The 23,432-nt window shown below is 35.9% G+C and overlaps 1 protein-coding gene across 1 annotated transcript in view; it reads left to right on the forward strand.

Annotated features, from left to right (window-relative positions):
- Nucleotides 1-22,904, forward strand: part of GPATCH2 (G-patch domain containing 2) — a 180,849-nt gene extending 157,945 nt beyond the window's left edge. The window contains exons 9-10 of the mRNA XM_077813756.1: nt 4,114-4,196; nt 19,310-22,904. Of these exons, the coding sequence (XP_077669882.1) occupies nt 4,114-4,196; nt 19,310-19,479 (253 nt within the window). The 3' untranslated portion in view covers nt 19,480-22,904. The remainder of the gene's footprint in view (nt 1-4,113; nt 4,197-19,309) is intronic.
- Nucleotides 22,905-23,432: the final 528 nt, after the last annotated feature.

Genomic DNA, 23,432 nt, shown 5'->3' on the forward strand with positions numbered 1-23,432 from the left:
ATAAAGGTCTGTTTTCTGTATCTGTGGTCCATGAAAGTGGGGGGCCTCTTTCAAAGGCTGGATATGGATTGAAAGGTCAACGTGAAACTGATGGCTTTTTGCACAGGACAGGGTGGTGCTAATGACCACTAAGATCCGATTAGATCAAACTCTGACTTGAGCTGCTACAGATGGCTTTGGAAGCCAAACATTCATAGTTTCAGATGAGAAACAGCTCATTAAAAATATTGTATTACCAAGAATACTGAGGTGATAGAAAAATAAGAGTTTGTATGGCAACAGTGTGGATGGAATGGTTTCTGTCTGGGGGATTTAGAAGATGTATCATTTAGACATATTTCCCGGAATCATTATCTAGAGAAAAAATGGGAAGGCAGACTGCCAGAATGGAGGGGGAAAGTAAAGAAAATTAGATAGCACTGAACAGTGGGATGATAACCTTAACAGCGAATAGTTATGAGCACTGGTGACTCATGTTATCAACATGGAGACAGCCATTTCTGAGAACAGCAGTTTCCACAGTGTAACTTATTTTTTTTTATTAATATACATGATTTTGGTGTGTCGTCTTGTGCTTATAGTACCACTATCATCTTTTCCCTGGAAATACTGTATATCAGAGGGGAAAAGGAATAAAATCTGGCAGTATATTTTTCCATTCCTTTTTTGTTTAATATGTTGAGGCATGATAATAACAACAAAAATCTTGGCCTGCTAGTGTAAGTTCACACCAGTCTGGGCTTATGCAGCCTTTTTACTTCCCTCTGCCACAACTTTGCCGCTGCTATGACACTTGCAGGCCTGCTCCACTGTTGTGCAGCTGATGCCCTGTCCATGCTTATATTTTTCTTATTGACAGTGAGTGTTCTTGCCAAACGCCAGGGACCATAGTCACATCTGTTTGTCTCCCAAGCTTGTCTGAGGCTGCTTGGGAACACTTTTTATCCAGAGGGCAGCTTTAACTAGGCCTAATATTCTGAAAAGCCTCTATTTGTAAATGCATACAATGAGGCGACAAGTTCCTGTTGTCTTTCCTTTAAAATTATTCCATTTGACACTGCTTGCTCCAGTCCCTGTCACCAGCACGTCAAAAGCCAAGTTTTCAGGCAAGGTGGTCTTAACAAGTTTTATTTTTTCCCTAATAAAATGCCTAGTTTCCCACCAGAGCACTATTTATAAATGATAGCTTGCAGCAAGCTATGGATAAAAAGAGAGAAATCAGGCAAATAGCTTTCTTCCTATTTGTAATCCTTGCTTTTGTGTTTTAATGTTAAGAAGCATATTGTTGAACCCCTAGCCAGACTGTGAGGGTCAGAGTTCTCGCTACGTCTACAATTTAGAAATGTAATATTCATGCGCTAGTGTTTATGTTTATAGCCAAAGTGTAATAGCTTGCTTTCTCTAAACTGTAGCTTTCAGATTAGGGACAGTTCTTTGTCCATTGCTCTTTAAAATGTAGCCTTTTGTCTCTCTGCACTTCAATCAACAATACATCTAAAATGGTAGTTGTAAATCCCCTTTTGAAATAAATGCAGTGTTTGAAATTAATCTAGTTTTAGTCAAAGGTATAATATTAGTGGTAGCTTCATAATGGACTGTGGATTTGAAAAAGTGTAATTATTGCTTTAACGATTTCTTAAGAATATTGGTTAGTTTCTAGCATAGAGAAACCTCTAGCTTTTTCCCAAAACCATAGCAAAGAAATAACCACTCTCACCTTGGCTAGTGATCAGATTGTTGTGCTTTGCAAAGACAAATGATTCATTTATGCTGAAGGAACAAGGCTGTCTTTCAAACATTCATTGATTTTGAATTAAAAAGTAACTGCTATGTTCTACATGAAGGGTGACAACAATAACAAAGTAGTCCTTACTTAGTGTTATTTGTTGCAACTCCATTGCATGTGCCTGGAGGAAAAGTGTTGGGACCTGAGTACCATAATCTTATTGATCAATAATCTAGATATCTCAATGCAGTGTAACAGATAATCAATTCTGGGTAGAATTACTCAAGCGCAGCTAGCTGTTACTCCTGTAGCTCAGGTCTTGAGGTTCAATTGGCTGACTTTATTAATTTTTATCTTTCATCCTACTTGCATCCTTGGGTGGTGTGGGTTTGTTTTGGTTTGGTTTTTTTGATCCCCTTTCCCCTCTACATAGGAATGCTGGAGAAAAAAACACAGTCATTGCACTCTACCTAGTATGAGACATGTCCAGGAGACTTTTACAGTCTAAGACCCTGCAATAATATAATGGGATATGGATTTTGGGAAGAGGGAGCTGGTGATCTATGTTTAGTATTCATTGGTCATTCTATTTCTTGATGTTTAAAAAAAATTGACAATGAGATATGAAGGTCTTCACATTTTTTATGTGCAGCATATTCATTCTGAATAAAATGAGGACATATATCAGTTTAGTGGTTAAGACAGTTCCTAATTTTAATATTTTGCATTCCTTTATTTGAATTCTGATATTTAGTTTCAGAAAATATATTCTACGGGTGATTTAGTTGCATTATGGATATCAGAGTCAAGTGAGTAATCAAGATAGTCGAAGCCATTCTTGAAAAGACAGTTTTCCCAAGTGTAATATGACTGGATTCATAACCCATTCTCTATATTTTAGCAGTTTTTTTTTAAAAAGCACACACATATCATGATAATGTACTTACTTAAATGGTTACTTTAATAGAATATATAAAACATAAATTAAAACCTGCAAGTTTAATAACAACTTTATTTAAATAGCTTTTTGAATATTTATTTTGCCTTTATTGACCTTTTCTATACTTTATTTAAATTTCCAGTTTTCACTGTTTTTACATGTACTACCAATTACAAAAGATTTAGAGGTTTAAACAGTCTTAATGTAAATTTAGCACTAATTGAAATTTACTCTGTGATAGCAGGAAGGGTGAAAAGAGGATGGTTCCACTATACTTAGCTTTTGGATGTTAAATTTGTATTTAAATTCAACTTGTGAGGCCGTTTCAAGGAAGAAAAGTCCATGTTAAAATAGAAAGTTAAGTTAATCGATGCTGACGTTGTGGCACAATAAGTTAATCTGGGATATGCATTGGAGTATTTTATTTTTTAAATTACCCACTGAAGCCCATCTATGTGAAATAACAAAGTCATTAGTACATTTGTATTAAAAAAGTGGATTTGTACCATAAAACGTTAAACACTATGACCATTTTCAGCCCAGTGTTTTGGTTTTTCTCTTTTTACAACATTATGCAGGAAATCTGAATATTCTTTTAAATCACATAATCATCTGTTACACAATTAATAATGGTATAGCTTAAAGAAAGCTTATGTGCAATAAAGCAAAATTTATAAATCCTAGACTGAACCCAGGCCCCTTAAATGGGAACATATTACTCTTCATTGGCACCAGTTTACTAGATTTGTTTCCCACCTTGTGATTTAACAAAATTCACTAAGTTATAATTAAAAGAATCACAATATTGGGACTTGTGTTTTTAGGTACTCTGTAATGTTTAATACATCTCCATAAATGCCTCTTCTTTTTCCCTTGTCTCCTAATTCTTCACCGAATGATGCAGCCAGCAGTATCTGTGCCTCTCTACAGGAATGTTAAGTTACTTATAGCAAAATTACACTTTTATTCCATCTGCGTTTGAAGAGTTTTCTGTTTCATGTTACCTCAGACATTCTTCATGTTACCTTAAAAGAAATTGATAATACTTTTCCTGTAATAAATGTCATTCTGACAGTAAGGCATTAGTAACCAATTGATAACCTACAACAATATTGTGATCTCTTTAGATAATTAATCTTAGCTATTTTCCTGTCAGAAGAAACAGTGTTTTATGTTGAGCTAGAAAGATTGCCAGTTTTGAAAATTAAAAAGCATTCCTTTTATATTATTCATTCCAGGAACAATTTATGATGCTGTGTTTAGATGCTGAGCGCTTGTCAACAAACATAATTATGTTTTGATATAAACAAGATTGGTGGCTTCACTGTGCAGCTTCATCTTCATTGAGAATGTTTTGATTTAGGTTCAGATTTAGGTTATACAAGCTGTGTATTTATGTGGCATTTCCCCCCCTTTGTTAATAGTTTTCTCTGATAATCACTTACAGACAAACAAGTGTACATTTAGGATCATTGTGCATGGGAGACATCAAACGGAGAAGGAAAGCTGCACCCCTACCAGGACCCACAGGTAACCAATTTTACTGTAACCAAACCCCAAAAGTTAAATCTTTAAAATACAAAGCAGTAGGTCAGCAACACAGCAAAGTGCATAATAAATTCAGCCACTCTTGACATACCTTTAGGCAGATAATATAATAGTATTAGAGATTAAGAAATCAACTGACTTTTAATTGTTGTTTAGACATTTCTAATTTCTCAGCCTTTTCAAACACAGTACTTATTAAAGAAAAGTGATTTGGTTTCCCCAGAATGAAAATCTTAAACAAAAGAGATTACTATACATGTATACTCAACAACACAAGATAGGAAGAGCTAGGGCATTTTTCCAATGAAGAATGTATATGAAAACCTAGAATAAATATAATGTACTGTACAAGATTTGTTGGGCAAATCATTGAAAGTTTTGAGTCAAGTATATGAAAGATAGCTTCAAAATTAGTGCAGCACATTAAATGGCTAACACCTGCAAGTGCATTTTCAAAGATTTTTGTAGATGCAAGATCACAACCATTGCATGCATTTTGCTGATGTTACAGCTGTGAAATGACTTTTTTAATACTTGGCTGTGATTTACAGGATTCTCATCCGTTTGTTTATATTAACTATATCTAGTTAGACTGCTGAGGGTATGGTTGTGCATCTTTTTGTGTATATCTCTGTTAGTCTGTCTTCATATATTTCACATAGTTGTAGTATGTGAGCCTCTGGACTACACATGTTCATATATATTGCTATTTATCAGCATATACTTACAGTACCTTATTATATACAATGTGTACACGCATACAATTCTTTGATTCAAATCTCTCCTAGATATTCTTTAGAGTAACCAACTGTTTGCATTCCAGTTGAACGGCCCCTCAATATTTCAGTGTTTCAAACAGTGACAAAAACAGACCAGGAACAATCTCATAAATACTACATCTTAGTGGAAGCAGTATGGAAAAAGAGAATGTCTGGATCAGGTCCTAAGACTCTGAACATATGTGAAGTGAGCAGGAAAATACTTAATGGCTGAGGAGAGGATAATACAATGATTTCTACAAGGTGATTTTGACTTCACAACTTGCAAGTACCAAAGGAAGTCATTTTGTACAGAGTTGGTATAAAGTATAGTGAAATTTATTTTATCATACATTTTACTGTGGACTTCCACTGTTCACAGGCTAATTCCACTGCCTAGTTTGCAAAGTCAGTCTTTTGATAATGAAGTTACTAAATATTTTATATAAGCATTCAGTGTTTGATATATTCAATATATACAAGACATTTTTTGAGAGGATTTTTGTCTTAAACTGAGAGACAGAGATACAGGGTCTTTTTAAAAAAGAAAGATACAAAATCATAAAAAAGAAAGAGAAAAAGAAAAAGAAAAAGCCTTGTATTTGCTACTGTTTAACTAGTGTGGATTTATCTTTCTAATTCAAGAAGAGCAGTTCAGTTTCCTTCTGTATTAGTTTTTGATAATGTGAAGTGTTTTTCTATGTTTGAATCTTTGTGGGTTTTTTAAAGAAACCAGTATAAACTTGGAAAAACATTTAGTAAATTAAACAATGGTAGCTATGTTCACACACACATGTTTCAGAAATACGTGTGTTCACTACCTCAGTTCACTCCGTTACCACTCCTTCCCACAACTAAATTACTTTTAAAACACTGATTTTTTGAATGTTTGCTATCATTATTTGAAGAAAGAAAAGGATTTACCTAATGTCATTACATTCCAGAAAGGGATTTAGAGTAGGACAAGCTACCATTGTCCTGGTTGGGATTTTTAGGTAAAATATAGAAATAAAAGGATTGGGATTAACTAAAAAAAAAAAAAAGGGGGGGGGGGACATTTTTCTTTTAAAAAAAAAATAAATTTTATGTACACAGCAATCACAATGATGTTTGTCTCTGCAAATCAACAGAATGAGTCCACCAGTACCTACTCTGCTTCCTAGTTGAATACAGTAGTGAAAGCTGAAAGAGTGACTATAGATCAATGAACAACTATAAGCTTTATCTTGGGATATGATGCACATACTACAAATTAGTAAAGCATGACCTAGTATGTCATCCAGGTAGGTGAGCAAAACAGTTTAGTTCCATAATCCCAATCTGTGTTTCCAGAAGAAAATTGCTTGGATAAATAGCAATATGCACGGTATGTTTTATATATGTGGGAGAAATAGTACCAAGGAGAATTACTGGTGATTGCTAATTAACTATGGAAATATGTTGTGTGTATTTTTGTGAACAGTCGGGTTAGCACCTGCTCCAGTACATACTCTCAGACATTTTACATGGCTGTAGACTATTGTAGCTAGCAGTGTTATTGGGTAAACATTTATTAATTGTGACAAGAACACCCAATTTATTTCAGTACTCTAGCTTATTTACTGCTCTTTCACCTTTGTATTTTATATTGAAAGAAAAAGTAAAATGAATATTGATAGAGTTAGATATTGATTTCTAAATTTATAGCCTGTTCTCAGCCTTGAGTCAAAGTCACATGCCAATAGGTTTGTGTATATTAGTAACAAAGGATGTAGACTTATTCTTACAGCAATGAGAAACTGTTGAAGCAAGAAAGTTTTAACAGCACAGACCATTTTATAGTTTGAAAAATGTCATCTGTAAAGGTGAGGAAAAGCAGTGAACAAAATAAGAGGAATACTATTAGATATGGGTGGGAAGGGAGTTTCTAGCCAGCTGACAGCAAAAACAGTAAAGTCCTATTTTGCATTATTTGCTATAGTACATTTTCTGTTTTGGCTTGTTTTAGAAAGCCTCCTCTTTTATTACTGCATGAACTTAACTAATTAGTTTACCAGCTAAAACAAGAGTGATTGCAAATATTGCGTACTTTTGACACGTGACTTCTGTTTCTTAAGACTCAAAGAACGATTGCAGCACATTGTACATCATAGGCAACTAAATTTTTTTCCCATCCAGCTTCTTCTATAGAAATTGATATCTTTTTAAGCAATAGGTTTCATACTACAAAAGTAGTTTAAGCAGTGAAACTTGAGTGCATGTCATTCTGCATGACTTTGTGCTTGTTCCAACTACCTGAGTAGTAGTGCTATTCAGTATGACACCCTAACATGTCTCATTGCAGTGACACAATGCCCTCAAGGTACATTATTTTTATACAAAGTTTTTCCTGTATATTTAATTATTTAGTTTATCTGTCAGAGAAAATGACCCTACCAAAAACATGTTCAGTATTAGTAAAAGTAATTAGCAACCAACAAAATGTAATTATACATAAAATAAAGGATGATATTAACAAGTTGTGTGTTCTTGAAATGTATGCAGTTGAAATATTCACTGAAAGTTTAGAGATTATCCATTTAAAAATTTCTAATTCGTTCTGTAGATGCTACAGAAGAATTCTAAAAGTTTATACTCAAAAATTGAATAGACTTTTTTAACCCAAGTTCTCTTTCTTGTGTTCTGACTATCTTTCATTTTCTGTGTACCTCACTCTCTCTCAACTCCCCAAGTGACTCTCTGGTCTCCATCATATTTCCTATATCCCTTTGATCCTGTGGGTTTTTTCTATCCCTTTAGAACCTCTAAATCTCAGTTGTGAAACACACACTATTCTTTGTGCACAAATTCTGTTTGACATTAGTGGATTTCTATTAACATAATTTACAGACTACAGAACACTAATGCGAAGTAAAATAAAAAAAAGTTTTGTGCATAGTCCAGTAAATGGTTTTCAGAAACAAACAAATGGCTTTCTTCAGATTTTGTTCTTCACATTATCATATAATGATAAAGCGCAAATGACTAAAACATAGAATATATAGGGAAATATAAAAAGCATCGCACAGAACATTATCCCATGCAGCTGAACAAATATTGATCACTTTTTGTAAAAGCAAATTTTAATTACAATGTCTTTTTCCGGGCTGAGGGTTTGTATGTCACACTTCAAGATGATACCATTTGAAATGACTGAGTTATAAACCTCATTTTAAAAAAATGTGTTCTAAAGAAAAACCTGACAGATTCTTAATTATAGCAGCCATACTGAGCATGGTTATAATGCTGTTATGACTCACTTTAACAAGGTAATCAAAAGGCTAAATGTTTTTATTCCTTTTTTAAAATTGCCAGTGGAGCAGCTAAGCAAACTATTTTGCTGATGCTTAATATATCAGTGATTAAAAATAAGACCTGAATATCTGCAGTGCAAAAATGATTATTTGAAAAATATTGTGATTACACCTTTGTAACAGAGGTTGCTGAGGCTAAGCTTGTGGTGAAGGTCAACTTTCTGAGATAGTTACAGATAAAGGCAGACTTGGGCTTACCTAGATAAACTATGGGTAAATTTTCAAAACACTGGGTATGAATAATTGTTCAAATTCCCTGTTGTATCTATGTGGGAAATTTAGAATGTGCTCCATTCAGCTTAGAATTCATGTCTTAGTAATAAAGCATGGTAGTATGAGCAAAGGTTTTTTTTGTTTGTTTGGTTTGGTTTTTGAACTTTTTGTGTAACTTGTTAAAGGACAATGCTAGAGACAGAATTCCTTTGTCTGTAAACAGGACAAGTATAGCACTTGAACCAGTAATGGAAGCTTCCCAATCCTGGTCTTCCTTGTGCCTTAACCCTGATATTAGAAGGACCCTTTCTAGGGATGAGAGAGCATAGCTGCCTTCATGTTCATCCATTTAAATATAAGGAGTACTTGGGGCACCTTCGAGACTAACAAATTTATTTGAGCATAAGCTTTTGTGAGCTACAGCTCAGTTCATCGGAATGCATCCGATGAAGTGAGCTGTAGCTCACAAAAGCTTATGCTCAAATAAATTGGTTAGTCTCGAAGGTGCCCCAAGTACTCCTTTTCCTTTTGCGAATACAAACTAACATGGCGGCTGCTGCTCTGAAACCTGTCATTTAAATATAGTTACCATTGTAATTTAATTTTGAAGGAAAGAATCTTACTGATGTAGTTTTATGTTTTGTGCAATTCAAGGTATAACATTTTCTATAATTTTACATCAATAAAAATTAAAAAACCTTTTAACATGTCAGAAAACATTTCCATAGTGTAAAAACATACGAGACATTGATCAGGTTCCTAACACAAACACATTCAGAGCTTTCTTTCTTCAGGAGGTAGTAGTAGTGTCTAAACAGACACCCACTGACTTGATTTCAGGATGGAAACACTTCTTTCACTTTCCAGGATAAGCACCAGGATTTTGATTTTTACAAACCTGAAAGAGTGTACATCTGTGGAGCACACACTGAAGAAATACCTAGATTTGCATTCTGACATCTTTATTACCATTAGAGAGAACTTTGGTCAGCATTAAGTTTGCATATGTAAGTGACAGATTGCATATTTAAGAGAAATTGACATATGATTTCTCCCATGATTTAATTATGGAAGGGAGATCCTTGGCAAGGAAGGATTGATAACTGTGCATTGTTGTCTATCATCTTCAAATGGTATGGAGTAACTGAGGATATGTCTATACTGCAATCAAGAGGTATGATTGCAGCGTGTGTAGGCATACTCAAGCTAGCTAGATCCAAGCTAGCTTAAGTAACAATAGCAATGTATCCACGGCAATAGCACAGGCTAGCCTCCTGAGTACAACTCTTTCCAGGATCCTGGGTATATACAGGAGTGACTAGCCCATGCCACTACCCCTGCTGCCACAGCTACCCTGCTGCTGTTACTTGAGCTAGCTGTGATCTCAAAGCTAGCTCAGGTACACTACATGTGCTGCGATCACAGCACTCAACTGCAGGGTAGACATAACCCCAAGAGATCCTCCACAGAATTTCATTTTGGTAGAGAGCCCCCCAACTTCCTTCATCTTTACTTTATTTTAGCCAAAAGGCTTAGAAGTATTCCCCTTCTTTTATCTTAATTCCTCTTTGCACTCCCTATGTATAGCATTGTTTCCTGCATCCTGAATATAGCCTCTAGTGGTACACTGGTTGGAGATACTAATGCCTGAGTAGGTAGTTTACCTGTAGATTAGTTTTCCTTAGTGCAAGTAGTTAACAACATTTATATTTGTTTTCTAGTTTTGTTTTGATGAATTAATGCTTATGAAAAGTACTAGTTTGACAGAAAACTCCCATTCACAGAATAAGTCAAGTATGGGCAGAAAAAATGAAAGCTTCCTCTCACTGTCCTGGTAGTCTGTTTTAACCTTGTGATGAATGGATCAGTTCTAAGGGTGACATTGTTAGTCCCCGTGTTGATTCAGTCCCTAGTGTTTCTGCTGAGATTACACAAGGCTGCCAATTTTGTGGGTGACTTTTGTGATGTAAACCCTGTCCTCTAGGACCTGGGCAGAAACCACAGTTCACTTCACATAAGTCACTGAACATATATCAGAGAATAACAACTTTGCCAGGTTTTCAAGTTTTCTTTTTATCTGCTTTGGAAGATTTTACACTGGAAGATCTGCCTCAGAGACACAGTAAAGTGATATTTGCAGTGTTGCCAAAAATGTGGAGTAAATAATGTGCTGCATCATTTCTCTTAGATCCGTGTGCAAAGGCAGTTTTTGTCTAACAGCCCTTCTGTTATCTGTAAGGGGGACTTTTCCACCCCTATTGTGCCTTCTCTTCCCACCCAACCTTCAGCTCCTGCAATAGGATGCAACACAATTATGTGTCTGGTATGGGTAGAAAGGACTGAATGGGCTGTGGTGAGCAGGACACATACTTTCCAACTTCTGGCCTGGTAGAGCTTAGTCAGAAAAGAAAATAAGTCAAGGTCTCTGTTATTGGTTCAGTGGATTTCCTTTGAGGGAGTTCCTGATAGTGCAGCTCCAAAGGAACTGTGATGTCTCATGACCAGAAGTCAGTTCAGGTTTTGTGTTGTCATCAATGTAGGGTTTATATTCGTGCAGCATGAGGTTTTAGAGTGAGTGCAGATTTTGTGAGCACAACATAGCTAACCCGTGTTTGGAAATTTGGCCCAAAATGTTTAACTGAGTAATGTGACGTCTTCACAGTTGTGTCTGTTGTAGCTTGAAATAGTCGGTTGTAATATATCTGATTAACAGCAACTAGATGTATAAATTAGACAGATACGTTATAAATATTTGAACATCACAGCAATTTAAAAAATTGTAATTTGTCTGCCAGTTGTGAAGCTGCTGTTAATGCTACACAAATTTTCAATAGTTAAAAAAAAAAAATCTAAAAAATCTGAGCAGCAATCCTGATTTTTACTTTTGTTAGCGAATCTCCTTTAAAGAGGACGCAGTCTAAGAGTTTATGATTTTTAACAATGTTTCTGATGGAATGGCTTGCATTAGGATGTTTTACATCCCTGCGTTCAGTTAGATGGTATGGAAACAGAAAACAAAAAACAAAAACCCAACAAAAAAAGATGGAGTATTAAATGTCTTCTGAAAACGGGGAAAGTTCACTGGATTTTAAAGTGAAGCAGCATGTATCACCTTTCTTTCCATTGGCTGTTTATCCAACATCAATACAACACTTTAGGAGCCAAATTACTAAACAAGCTGCCAATTAGGCTTGCAGTCAGCTGGATAGATTAGTGGGTAAGAGAGTCAGATAGAAGATTTTCATCTCTTGAGCCAATTACGCAAGTGAATTACCATCTACAATGCTCCTTGAAAGATTTGCGGTAAAAAGACTGACTCTGCTGTTACAGACATAAGTGAGATCCAGGGTAGGAGGTAAGGGTTAGCGGGCCATGTATTGCAAAAATTGCCCAAGCAAAAGGAGATCCTTCTAGGAAAGGATTTAAAGGATTTAGGGCTGCCAGGAGCGAAAGAAGAAGAAATAATAGTTGTGGAATGCTCTGCTGAGGCATAGTTGTTCCACTCACAAATCTTTAATCTTATAAAAGAAAGATGAGAGTCCAGGACTCGATTTCAATGCAGTATCATTTTCTGAGAAATTATCCTCAGCATTAAAAAAATAATTTGGTCAAAGTTGAAATTGCACAAATCCACCTTCCTTTAGTCTTATGCCTGAAAAAGACTTTGTGTTGCTCTCCTAAAGTTTATTGAAGGTGCTGAACTGGATTCTGATTTTAGGTACACCAGTGTAAATCCAAAATAATTTAAGTGATGTCAGTTTTGTCAATAAACTGAAAACTGATTTTGCCCCATTAGCAATAAAAAGATTAATAAATAAAAAAAATAAAAAATAAATTATAGCTTTCTACCCTTTTTAAATATTGAAAGTCACAATAGTAGTACATTGGGTAACTGTCCTGTTTTTTGATCTATAACAAATATAAGCCTAGATGGAATGTTCTAAAGAAGACGTATTTTACAGTTAAGGGAAAATAGATTTTCAGTTTGCCATATAGTTCAAAACTGAGTATTGACACGTTTGTTTCCTGGTGAGATTCACACACTAGTAAAACATTATTTCTTAAATATTAAGCAAATTTAAATCCTGAACTTTTGCAAGCTGTTGTGTCCAAAAATGATTAAACAGATGTGGAGCCTGCAGCAGCATTAGACCTCTGATCTGATTTTTAGCTTACAGATGGAATTAAATTAATTCATGGCAATCACTGTAAAATCAAGGGTATGGCATTGAATGCTAGTGTACTGTTTAACCAGAATGTATCTGTTTCAACAGCTGTTAAGAAAAATTATGTGCCTCTTTTTTTCATAAGAACGGCCATACTGGGTCAGACCAGAGGTCCATTTAACCCAGTATCCTGTCTTCCGACAGTGTCCAATGCAAGGTGTCCCAGAGGGAATGAATAGAACAGGTAATCATCAAGTGATCCATCCCATGTCGCCCATTCCTAGCTTCTGGCAAACAGAGGCCAGGGATACCATCCCTGCCCATCATGTCTAATAGCCATTGGTGGACCTATGCTCCATGAATTTATCTCGTTCTTTTTTGAACCCTGTTATAGTCTTCGCCTTCACAACATTCTCTGGTAAGGAGTTCCACAGGTTGACTGCGTTGTGTGGAAAAAAACCTTCCTTTTATTTGTTTTAAATCAGCTGCCTATTAATTTCATTTGGTGGCCCCTAGTTCCTGTGTTATGAGAAGGAGTAAATAACACTTCCTTATTTACTTTCTCCACACCAGTTATGATTTTATAGATCTCTATCATATCCCCCCTTAGTCATCTCTTTTCCAAGCTGAAAAGTCCCAGTCTTATTAATCTCTCCTCAGTTGTTCCATACCCCTAATAATTTTTGTTGCCCTTTTCTGACCCTTTTCCAAGTACACTATATCCACATCTGCATGCAATATTATCTATCGCTTTCTTAACGATTCCCAGAATTCTTTTTGCTTTTTTGACTGCTGCTGCACATTGAGTGGATGTTCAGAGAACTATCCAGAGTGACTCCAAGATCTCTTTCTTGAGTGGTAACAGCTAATTTAGACCCCATCATTTCATATATATAGTTGGGGTTATGTTTTCCAATGTGCATTACTTTGCATTTATCAACACTGAATTTGCCAATATCTGCCATTTTGTTGTCCAGTCACCCAGTTTTGAGAGATCCTTTTGTAGCTCTTTGCAATCTGCCTGGGATTTAACTATCTTAAGTAGTTCTGTATCATCTGCAAATTTTGCCACCTTCCTGTTTACCCCTTTCTCCAGATCATTTATGAATATGTTGAACAGGACCGGGCCCAGTACAGACCCCTGGGGGACACCACTATTTACCTCTCTCCATTCTGAAAACTGACCATTTATTCCTACCTTTTGTTTCCTATCTTTTAACCAATTACCAATCCATGAGAGAACCTTCCCTCTTATCCCATGACTGCTTTCTTTGCTTAAGAGCCTTTGGTGAGGGACCTTGTCAAAGGCTTTCTGAGAATCTAAATACACTATATCCACTGGATCCCCCTTGTCCACATGCATGTTGACCCCCTCAAAGAATTCTGGTAGATTGGTGAGGCATGTTGACTGTTCCCCAACAAATTATGTTCATCTATATGTCTGACAATTTTGTTCTTTACTATCGTTCCAACCAGTTTGCTTCGAACTGTAGTCAGGCTTACTGGCCTGTAATTGCCAGAGTCACCTCTTGAAAGGTACATTTAATAGAAATGTACCTTTAATGCCATCATAAAAATTTCACAATAAAAATGTTATTGGAAGTTTTTGTTATTCCCCCAAACGTTTTTAAATACACAAATATGTTTGCCTTTTTACATTTATAGGTTTCATATTAAGCATATTTCATATATACATTTATGGGTTTCATATTAGGCATGCACATGTATAATAGAGGTGGGCTCCAGAGGCTGTGTGTATATATGTGTGTGTGTGTGTGTGTGTGTATATATATACATACACACACACACTAGTTTGTATTTTTGGGCTGTGGGTGTTGCTCAGTATAGGTATAGGAATTTGATAGCACTGTCTTGCCATTCAAGCATTCCCACTGTTCCTTCAGTGCTTTCCCCTCACTTATGTGATGGCAACCACTCCAGTGAGCTGCCACTCATCTGGCAAATCAGGAACCAAAGTATTATGGTTGCTATCAAATTTCGTAAGGCAGAAGGGTCTGCAAGTGAAATTCCTGCAAATTATTAACATAGAGTGCTGATTTCCATTCCTCATAACCACTGCCTCTTTCCCACTCCCCACCCCGTCACTGCCTTTCACCTGTCACATTTTGCATAGCTGCTTTTCCGTGAGGTGGCAGCAGCGGGTTGTTCTTGTTCTTGCTTCAGGCTGGGTCAAGACTGAACATGTCCTGGAGGTAGTACAACCCTTTTTAGGGGCAATATGCTTTTACCACTCTCTGAAAGCCCCTGCTGGCCAGTCCAAGAAGTACCATTGGCATGAGTTAGAAGCTGATGTATATTTAAGTTGTATATTGCAAGGACAATAACTGTTTTAAATTAGAGAATAAAAGCCCACAGCAAAAAAAAAAAAAAAAAGGTAGCATGGTATTTGTCATACTCTGTTCTTTCCCAGTCTTCAACCAATCAGCAATAAGAATGGTATTTCTGAGTGCTGATTGGTCATAGAATGAAGGAAAAGGACTACAATGAATAAAATTACCAGAAACTGTGTTCTTATAGAAAGTGGAGAGGCTCAAAATGTGCAGGATAAAATAACTATCATTTGATTCACTTTTTATAAAAACATTGTAAGATTTAGGCTTCAAAACTGACTAAACAGGGAGAATGGACTGTTGATACCAAATCTTTTTGAAATAAAATACAGCCAGCCTGCACGCTTGCTAAGAAAATAAAAACAGGAAAGTAAATTAGTTGTTTACATCCCAGTTGTGCGTTAATTTTTTTGGTGTTGCACTGACCTCAAGCAAAACCAAAAATATTGTTGGACATGCATGGTGCATGTGTGTTCGTGTGCACAAAAACAAAAAAAAGAAAATAAGCCTTTTGTTGGCTGTATTCAGAGGGTTTGGGGATTTTAGAGTTCTAATAGAAAATCATGTACAATGGAGTGGAAAAAGTAATTATACTGTATATTTTAAAAGTACTTAAGTGTCTTTAAAACAAAACGTATTCCAATTATCCTGTCAGTCACAGAAAGAGAAAATGCATTCTGTTACAGGAAAAAATCAAAAATAGAAGCATCAGTTTATTAAATAGCATGTTTCAGGGTCCAAATTGTTCATCTGTATAGCCTCTTTCTGTTCTTGTTGTGTGAGGAATTGGATTTGATACAGGAAGATACATAGTTTATATAAAGTTAACTATGCTTTTTAAATGGACTCTAGTGAACCAACAAAGTTGTTTGCTCTGTTTTGAGCTGTTCTCTACCGTTTACACTCTGGAGTGTGTTTCTGGCACTGCTGTGCAAACTCAGGAATCATCTGACACATCCTATTCTGAGATAGTGTGAACACCTTGATTATATGCCTCTGTCATTTTTCCCTTTTCCTTGGAAGCACTGTGAACTTTATTCCCCTCTGTTGTTTTTTTCCATTGTTTTTAAGATATTAGGACCCCACTACCAATTTCATTGTTTAAGTTATCCCCAAAAAAGTGAGTTAATGGATACTTCTATAGTTTTAGTAAGGGTGTTTACCTGTCAATTAGTTTGGACATCGATATTTTTTTTCCATTTTCTGTGCTAGAAGCAAGAGCTCAGAAGGTCCACAGCCTGCTCTATGTATGCTCAGTCATTGTCAGGGACTTGTCTGTATGAAAACTGTCTCTGTCCATGGGAGGCCTGAAAAGAAAGGAAGACTTTGTTATTGAATGTTGTGCTGGTCAGTTCAAGAGCACCCTCACAGGGCCAGGACACTGACTTCAGAGCCTTTATCACCTAATGTTAAGTACTGCTTCAAACCAATATTAAAATTAGTTTTCTCTCAACACTCTTTCTTTTTTCTTTGACTCAGGGATTGGAATAGTGGCTGTCTAGCTTTTATCTGGCCACAGTGTGACTGAGTATACAGAATAGTACAGTAGATAATTCTTGAGTACTGTAAATTTGTTGCCACAATAATCACAAGTAGGGTATATCATGAAGGTTTCAGTATGCATCTCTCATCTTCGGTTTGACTACTGCCTGTGTATGCTGTTTCAATGTAGCTTTCTAGATTTGTATATTGAGGAGCTTCAAAATATTTGTTCAACTTTTGTTTTAATACTGCTTGGTAAAGTTAATGTAATAATGAACCAATTGCTCATCAGAGGTAAATGATTAGTTTAAAACTTTAGTCTCTCTAAAAACACATAACTGTGCTCTCCCTACACTTGTTACTAGAGTTCTCCAAAAAAAAAAAAAAAAGGCAGGTGAGTATGAATGAATGGGAAACTAACTTATTTATTGGTAGTAGAATCTAGGAGCCCTAGTCATGGACCTGGAGCCTATTGTGCTACATGCTGTACAAATACAGAGCAAAAAAAGATTGTCCCTACCTCAATGGCTAATGCCCCAAGTCTGTCAAGCTTTGGAAATTCATTCACAGCAGATTAAACAAAAATCCACCTCCCTGAAACAGCTCACCTTCAGTGTAGACAATGAAGAGGTTTCAAATTTTTTTCCTCCTGCAGGGCAGGATGTTATACACCTTACTTCCTCCCCCATTTCATAACTAGCAGTATCATGCTATCTGCATTTATATCAGGAGTGGGCAGTTACCAAAGACAGTGCATACAGGAAAGCTTACCAGTGCATCAGTTCCAAAACTCTGTACTACAGAAGCTTCAATCGTTAATGGGAGAGAAAAGGCAATAGATTTAAATGCCTTTCACTTTTCATTTTCCTTTGCTACTACACATACTTCTGTTTTTCTACATTCATAAGAAAAGTAAATCTGTTGGGTTTAACCCCTTTACTATTGGCGGTCTGTCTCCTCGTATGTGTATTGCTTTTCCTCTAACAGGACATCAAGTAGATCGTGGTACTGAGGGAGTACCAGCAAATGGTAGAAGTATGGACACTTGTTTTGTAGAAAAGATATTACTCAAAAACATATCAAACAACTTTCTTTAAAAATAATAGAGACTGGGAATGGCTGGGTCATTACACATATTGAATCTATTTCCTTAAGTTAAGTAGCCTTAACACCTTCTTGTCAACTGTCTAAATGGGCCATCTTGATTATCACTACAAAAGTTTTTTTCTCCTGCTGATAATAGCTCATCTTAACTAATTAGCCTCTCACAGTTCGTATGGTAACTTCCAACTTATCTGTATGTGTGTGTGTGTGTGTGTGTACACATCTTACTATATGTTCCATTCTATGCATCTGATGAAGTGGGCTGTAGCCCATGAAAGCTTATGCTCTAATAAATTTGTTAGTCTCTAAGGTGCCACAAGTACTCCTGTTCTTTTTGCAGATACAGACTAACACGCTGCTACTCTGAAAACTTTAAAAATAATGTTCTCAAATCTGAGAAACATAAAACTGTACAAGTGGCCACTTCTCACTTACATTGCACAGTAGCACACAATTAGGCATTAATCGGGGATTCCTCATGCTCAGTGACACAAAATATCCTTTCTTTTTTAAAAGGATAAATTGAGATAGAATAGGATAAACCTACCAATCTCGTACAGTGATATTCATGTTCAGAGTATTTTACAGACAGTCAGACAGATTATCTTTTAAGTTATGCTAGTGTAAATCCAGAATAAATTCATGGATGTCAGCTGACTCTTACACCTATGTAACCAAGATCAGAATCTGCTTTTATTTCTGATTAATGGTAAGTCAACCTTTGGCCACATTCACAGATATGTTTTGTGATGGTAAAAATGTTTTGTTTAGAGATAAGAGTTGGAATGTTACAGTATTATATTTTATTTAGGGGAAGTTTAAGACTGTGATTTATCAAAATGACTGCAATATATTATCTTACACAAGCTCTTACTGAAATGGAAAAGCAGTGCATTAGAAAAGTTGGTACCATTTTGTTTAAAGAGAAAGTTCTTCAATGCAAATGCATACGGTACTTCCCAGTGTTTATATTTGCCTTTTAAATCTTTCTAATCTTTAGTAAAACAAATCAATGAAATAGGATGCAAATGGACTGGAGAATATTATATGCAGTGTTGCCATAGCCATGTTGCTCTCAGGATATTAGAGAGATGAGGTGGATGAGGTAATGTTCCAGAAGTTGGTCTAATAAAAGATATTACCTCACCCACCTTGTCTCTGAAGAATATGTAAGTTGTCTGCCCTGCTTTTGTTGCTGTTGTGAGAATTCAATCATAAATGATTAGTTGTTTTATTAAACATCTCAGCATACTCCAGTTGATTGAAAAGCATTTATTGTATCAATGAGGGTGGAAAGAAAAGGTGTGATGTTTCTTATGCCCATGTTTGATATCTGTACCTAACTCGGTAGTCAAATAGTCCTCTCCATACATTGATAAATTTATTCAGGTTTTGAGTTTTCTTTGAGTCTGACATCCAGCATTTTTGTCTCATGCATAAAAGATCTGCAGCAAAAATAAATGTGTAATGATTAAAAATTGAGCTACTCTTAAAAAAATAGTGAAACTATAGACCATATATGTACAATTAACATACAGCTATGAGGTCAACATATGCAAAGACAGCCTGTTCTAGCAACCTATTAGATGAATTAGGAGAATAAGAAGGGTTAAGGCTTTAAAGGAGATTATCTTGCTCTTTTCTACATGGCAGTACTGATTAATGTTGTATGTTTCTTTTTAATCTCAGGGTTTGTAGGTGAAAATGCCCAACCAATCCCAGAAAACAACATTGGAAACAGAATGCTTCAAAGTATGGGCTGGACTCCTGGCACAGGCCTGGGACCAGACGGCAAAGGGATGTCAGAACCAGTCAGAGCCATCCAGAGGCCAAAGGGACTCGGACTTGGATTTAGCTGACAGAAAAGCACTCCAACTTCTGTACAGAAGTCAGGAAGACCAACCTTAATTTAAAAAAAAAAAATAGCTAAAGTCTTATATTGTATTTTGTCATCAGCAAATCCAGTTGTTGTTCACTTATGGAGTTCTGAAGCCTAAATGTTTCATGTTGACTACTCTGGCTTTCAAGATGCAAGGTACAGCCACAGTGGCACAAGAGTTGTTTGAATCCTAACTCTGTAATGGTGCTAAAATGTAAAAACAATTGTACTTTTTTATTTTCTGTGATCTTAAAACAAAGTCTGTTCGGTATATGATTCAAAATGCAATGCGTTTATTTTTCCTGAAAAGCTTCTCACACAGCAGATTTCAGCATTTAGGCAAACATTTTTTGGCACCATTTTCTCATCTGAAGTGTTCTGAGAGGATTTGTTATCAAGGAAAATTAAACCTTAGAAAGCTGCTATGTTGGTTCATTTTTCCTTCCTTTAAAGGCAAAAATTTCCAAACTAGGTATTTCTAGAAGTTGGCCATACATGAGGATAGGTTAACATGATCTCTGCTTTTCCATGGTGACATACATTAGGTGTCCCCAAATGGCAACATTGATGGTAACTTTGTCATCATAGGAATGTAACCCCATTATCTTGTAAAGCATCATGCTTACCTGTGTGTAAGCCCTAATTCTAATGCTTTTATAATTGTTTTTACATCTTGTAAGATATTTTTTAAGTAAATATTTTTAAAACTTTTAGTGTTCACCCTCAGCTTGGAATTCTGGTTATTTTTTATACTAGTGTTCCCCTGACTCTCCACCTCAAAAATGAGTGTATTTTAAATGTGACCCTTGCATTTGTTCTTAAACTTGGGGTTTTGGTATATTTTGAGTTGAGTGGTAGGTTACAGCGAGGGGTAGCTACCATTCAGTGTTTTTGTGGTCATGATATGGACATCCTGCCACAAACTTCGAAGCATCATGGAAGAAGCAGAGAAAAGACAAAGTGAAGCCAGTAAGAAGGGAGGGAAATACTCTGGTAGCATCTCTAAAGTCTTGAGTGAGCAATTTTAAGTCAAGGGGGGATCATTAAGCATTTTAATCAGTATCCAATATCAGCACTAGTAATTTCATCGAACACCAGCCAATCAAGCTGCCAGGACACTGGTGGCGTAAAGCAAATTCCACATTAGGGTAGTATAATACAATTGAAGAGGAGCCTTCATTCCAATGGACTAAGGGCGAAAACTTGGCCCCATTGAAGTCAGTGCCAACATTTCCACTGACTTCACTGGGGCCAAGATTTTACTCTAAATTAATCATCAAGAAGAAAGCTCTTTTCCTCTCACAACCTCATCCATTTTCCAGCAAACACAATACTAGGAAAGTAGCTACAAGAGAAAGCAACAGATTAATTGAAAAACAGTGTTCTCACTTTCCAAGTGCTAGTATTGTCTGTTTTTTGGCCCTTTTTAGAGTCTGCTTACTATTGACCTAGTGTAGAGTAACTGGTTAGTGTCTGATGTCATCCTTGATGCTGATCAAATGTACAAGTTCACTGATTTGGAGTAGATTTGGATTTACTTGCGGTTTTAAATGTGATTTTGATTTTTTGAAAAAGCGACATTTTTTGGATTTCTTCAGTATTTAATCAGCAAGAATCTTTGTTTCTATGGAACTTTCTAGGCTACACTGTAGTGTGGCTTTTCCATTTCAGACTTGTACTGTACAGCTAAGCTCATTAAACAGATTCTATGACCAAAGAATTTTGTGGCCATGTAATTGTGAAGAGCCAAGAATTTTGAATTCTGCAACTAACAGTGGATTCCACATGTATAACTGCCATTTAATATACACACAGGCCGGTTCTATATATGTACAGGCAGATAGCTATATTTTAACTGATGTGGAATTCTCCTACACGCTTGATACTCCAAAGGGCTATGAAGTGCTGTTGAATTCTAAAGACATATTTGTGAGTATTATATGGAGCAGTGAATAACTTCTTGAACTTGTAGACTATTTGTGAATTAATAAGAAGACACATGGCAATGTTAAGTAAAAGCTGTAGGCTTCTATTATGCTGTATTAGTAAAAGTTTAAAGAACTTCCTCCCCCCATTATAATTCCATCATGATTGATTACAAAGCCTGTGTATTACCATTTGGTAATTGTAACTGTGGTACAAATAGCATTGTTTCTAGTATATCCAGGCAATATACAGTAGCTGCAGAAATTCAAGAAATATCAGTCTGCAGCTTAAAAAGTATTTGAAAATATTTGCCGTTTTAGTGGAGAATTTAAAAATAAAAAACCGCATGGACAAATATTAGGATAAAACCTTGCTGGTTCCCACTCTGCTCCCCATTTCCCCCACATGCACGGGTACAATCGACCTGGTAGACTCCCATAGTGGAGGAATTACTTAGCTTGATGAAGATGTAAAGAATCAGAGCTAGGGTATAAAAACATGTTAGTTTCTAATTTTAAATCAATCAATCTGTTCAAAAGAAATTAATAGATATCAAGGGTATTCAAACTGATTTTATTTAGATATAAATATGCCTTTGTTTTGCAACTGGAATTTCCTAGAAATGCCAGAGCAGACTGGGTGCCAAGTAGAGGGAAATGATTTGTTAAAATATAATGTAGTGTTATTTTTCTCGATATTGCTGTACAATTCTCTCCCTACCTCATGCCCCCATTTTCAATTCTGTTTTCCTAGGCCTCTTTACAGTTGCTCTAACAATGTGATTATGTAGGTTAGAGCTAGTGTGTTCTTTAAAAAGGCCACTTTTTGGAGACACTTGGCTTTGGGATTGTGATAAAACATGCCACTATTTCAAAATATGTCTTAAAATTTGCCTGTTAGGTTTTTCCATTACTAGCTTATAACAATACCTACTACAGTGATGCCTCAGATTATTTTAAAATACATACACAAGTATTTTGATATGATATACCATCTGCTACTAGATATAACATTGAAATTTTCCTTTTCACATATTAATCGATGTTGGACACTCTCATATCTGAGAGTTCCCAGCACTCACCTGATGCTTTCCATTTATGCTTGATTAATTAGTAGCCTAAAATGTTCTGCCTACATTGAAGGTCTAATAAAAGAAACATACGTTTAGAGTAATGTACATTGAGTTTTGATGCATCTACCAATATACCTCAACATTTTGTGAATTGGGCCATTAACCTTTACTCAAACAGATGAGCAACTGCTGGCAGCATCTTTCTTTTAAATAAATATTTGTTGAAGTAGGAAAAGCATTTTTAACATGCTAGTATATAACAACTTTGTCCCTGAATTTTGGCTTTTCTGTAATTAAGGTCTGTAATGGGTCAGTTGAATTGCCAGCAAATGGCTAAACAATCTGTATAGAATGCATTGCTTTAACACAAGCAAGATGTAATAAAATAAAACAGACATCATTCTTCATGTTCTTTTTGTATATTGTGTACTTTAAACTGCTTTTTTGACAGCAGCGTTACTGCTAAGATGAGTGGAAGAATGACATCTTTCTGCAACATGTAGTTAAGGCTGCTAATATCTTTAACAAATAAATATTAGCTAGAAATGTTGTTACAAGGCTTGTGAAACTTTACTAATGTCCCCTTCCCATTTTTATATTCCCCAGCAGGAACAGATACACTTAGCTAATTATGTGTAAATTATCTATAGAAATAACTATATTAAACGAGTGTTAAGGTTGCACAAACACCCAAATGTCAGGAAATGCCCCAGTTACGATACGCACACCATTTTTATTGTCATAATGGTTCAGTCTATTGATTTAGACTTTTTTAAATAGGTTTCCTTCTTCCCAACGTATTTATTTTGATAATTTTGTCAGCATCTCACACTTTCTTTTCAATGTAGAGCCTTCCTTGGGTGCAATTCAGAAGAGGGAGTAGTTAACTACAGAGTCAACTGTGAACTCAGGTGACCTATATTTTGCCATCAATC

This window comes from Eretmochelys imbricata, chromosome 3 (genome assembly GCF_965152235.1).
Source record: "Eretmochelys imbricata isolate rEreImb1 chromosome 3, rEreImb1.hap1, whole genome shotgun sequence".
NCBI classification, from domain to species: domain Eukaryota; kingdom Metazoa; phylum Chordata; order Testudines; family Cheloniidae; genus Eretmochelys; species Eretmochelys imbricata.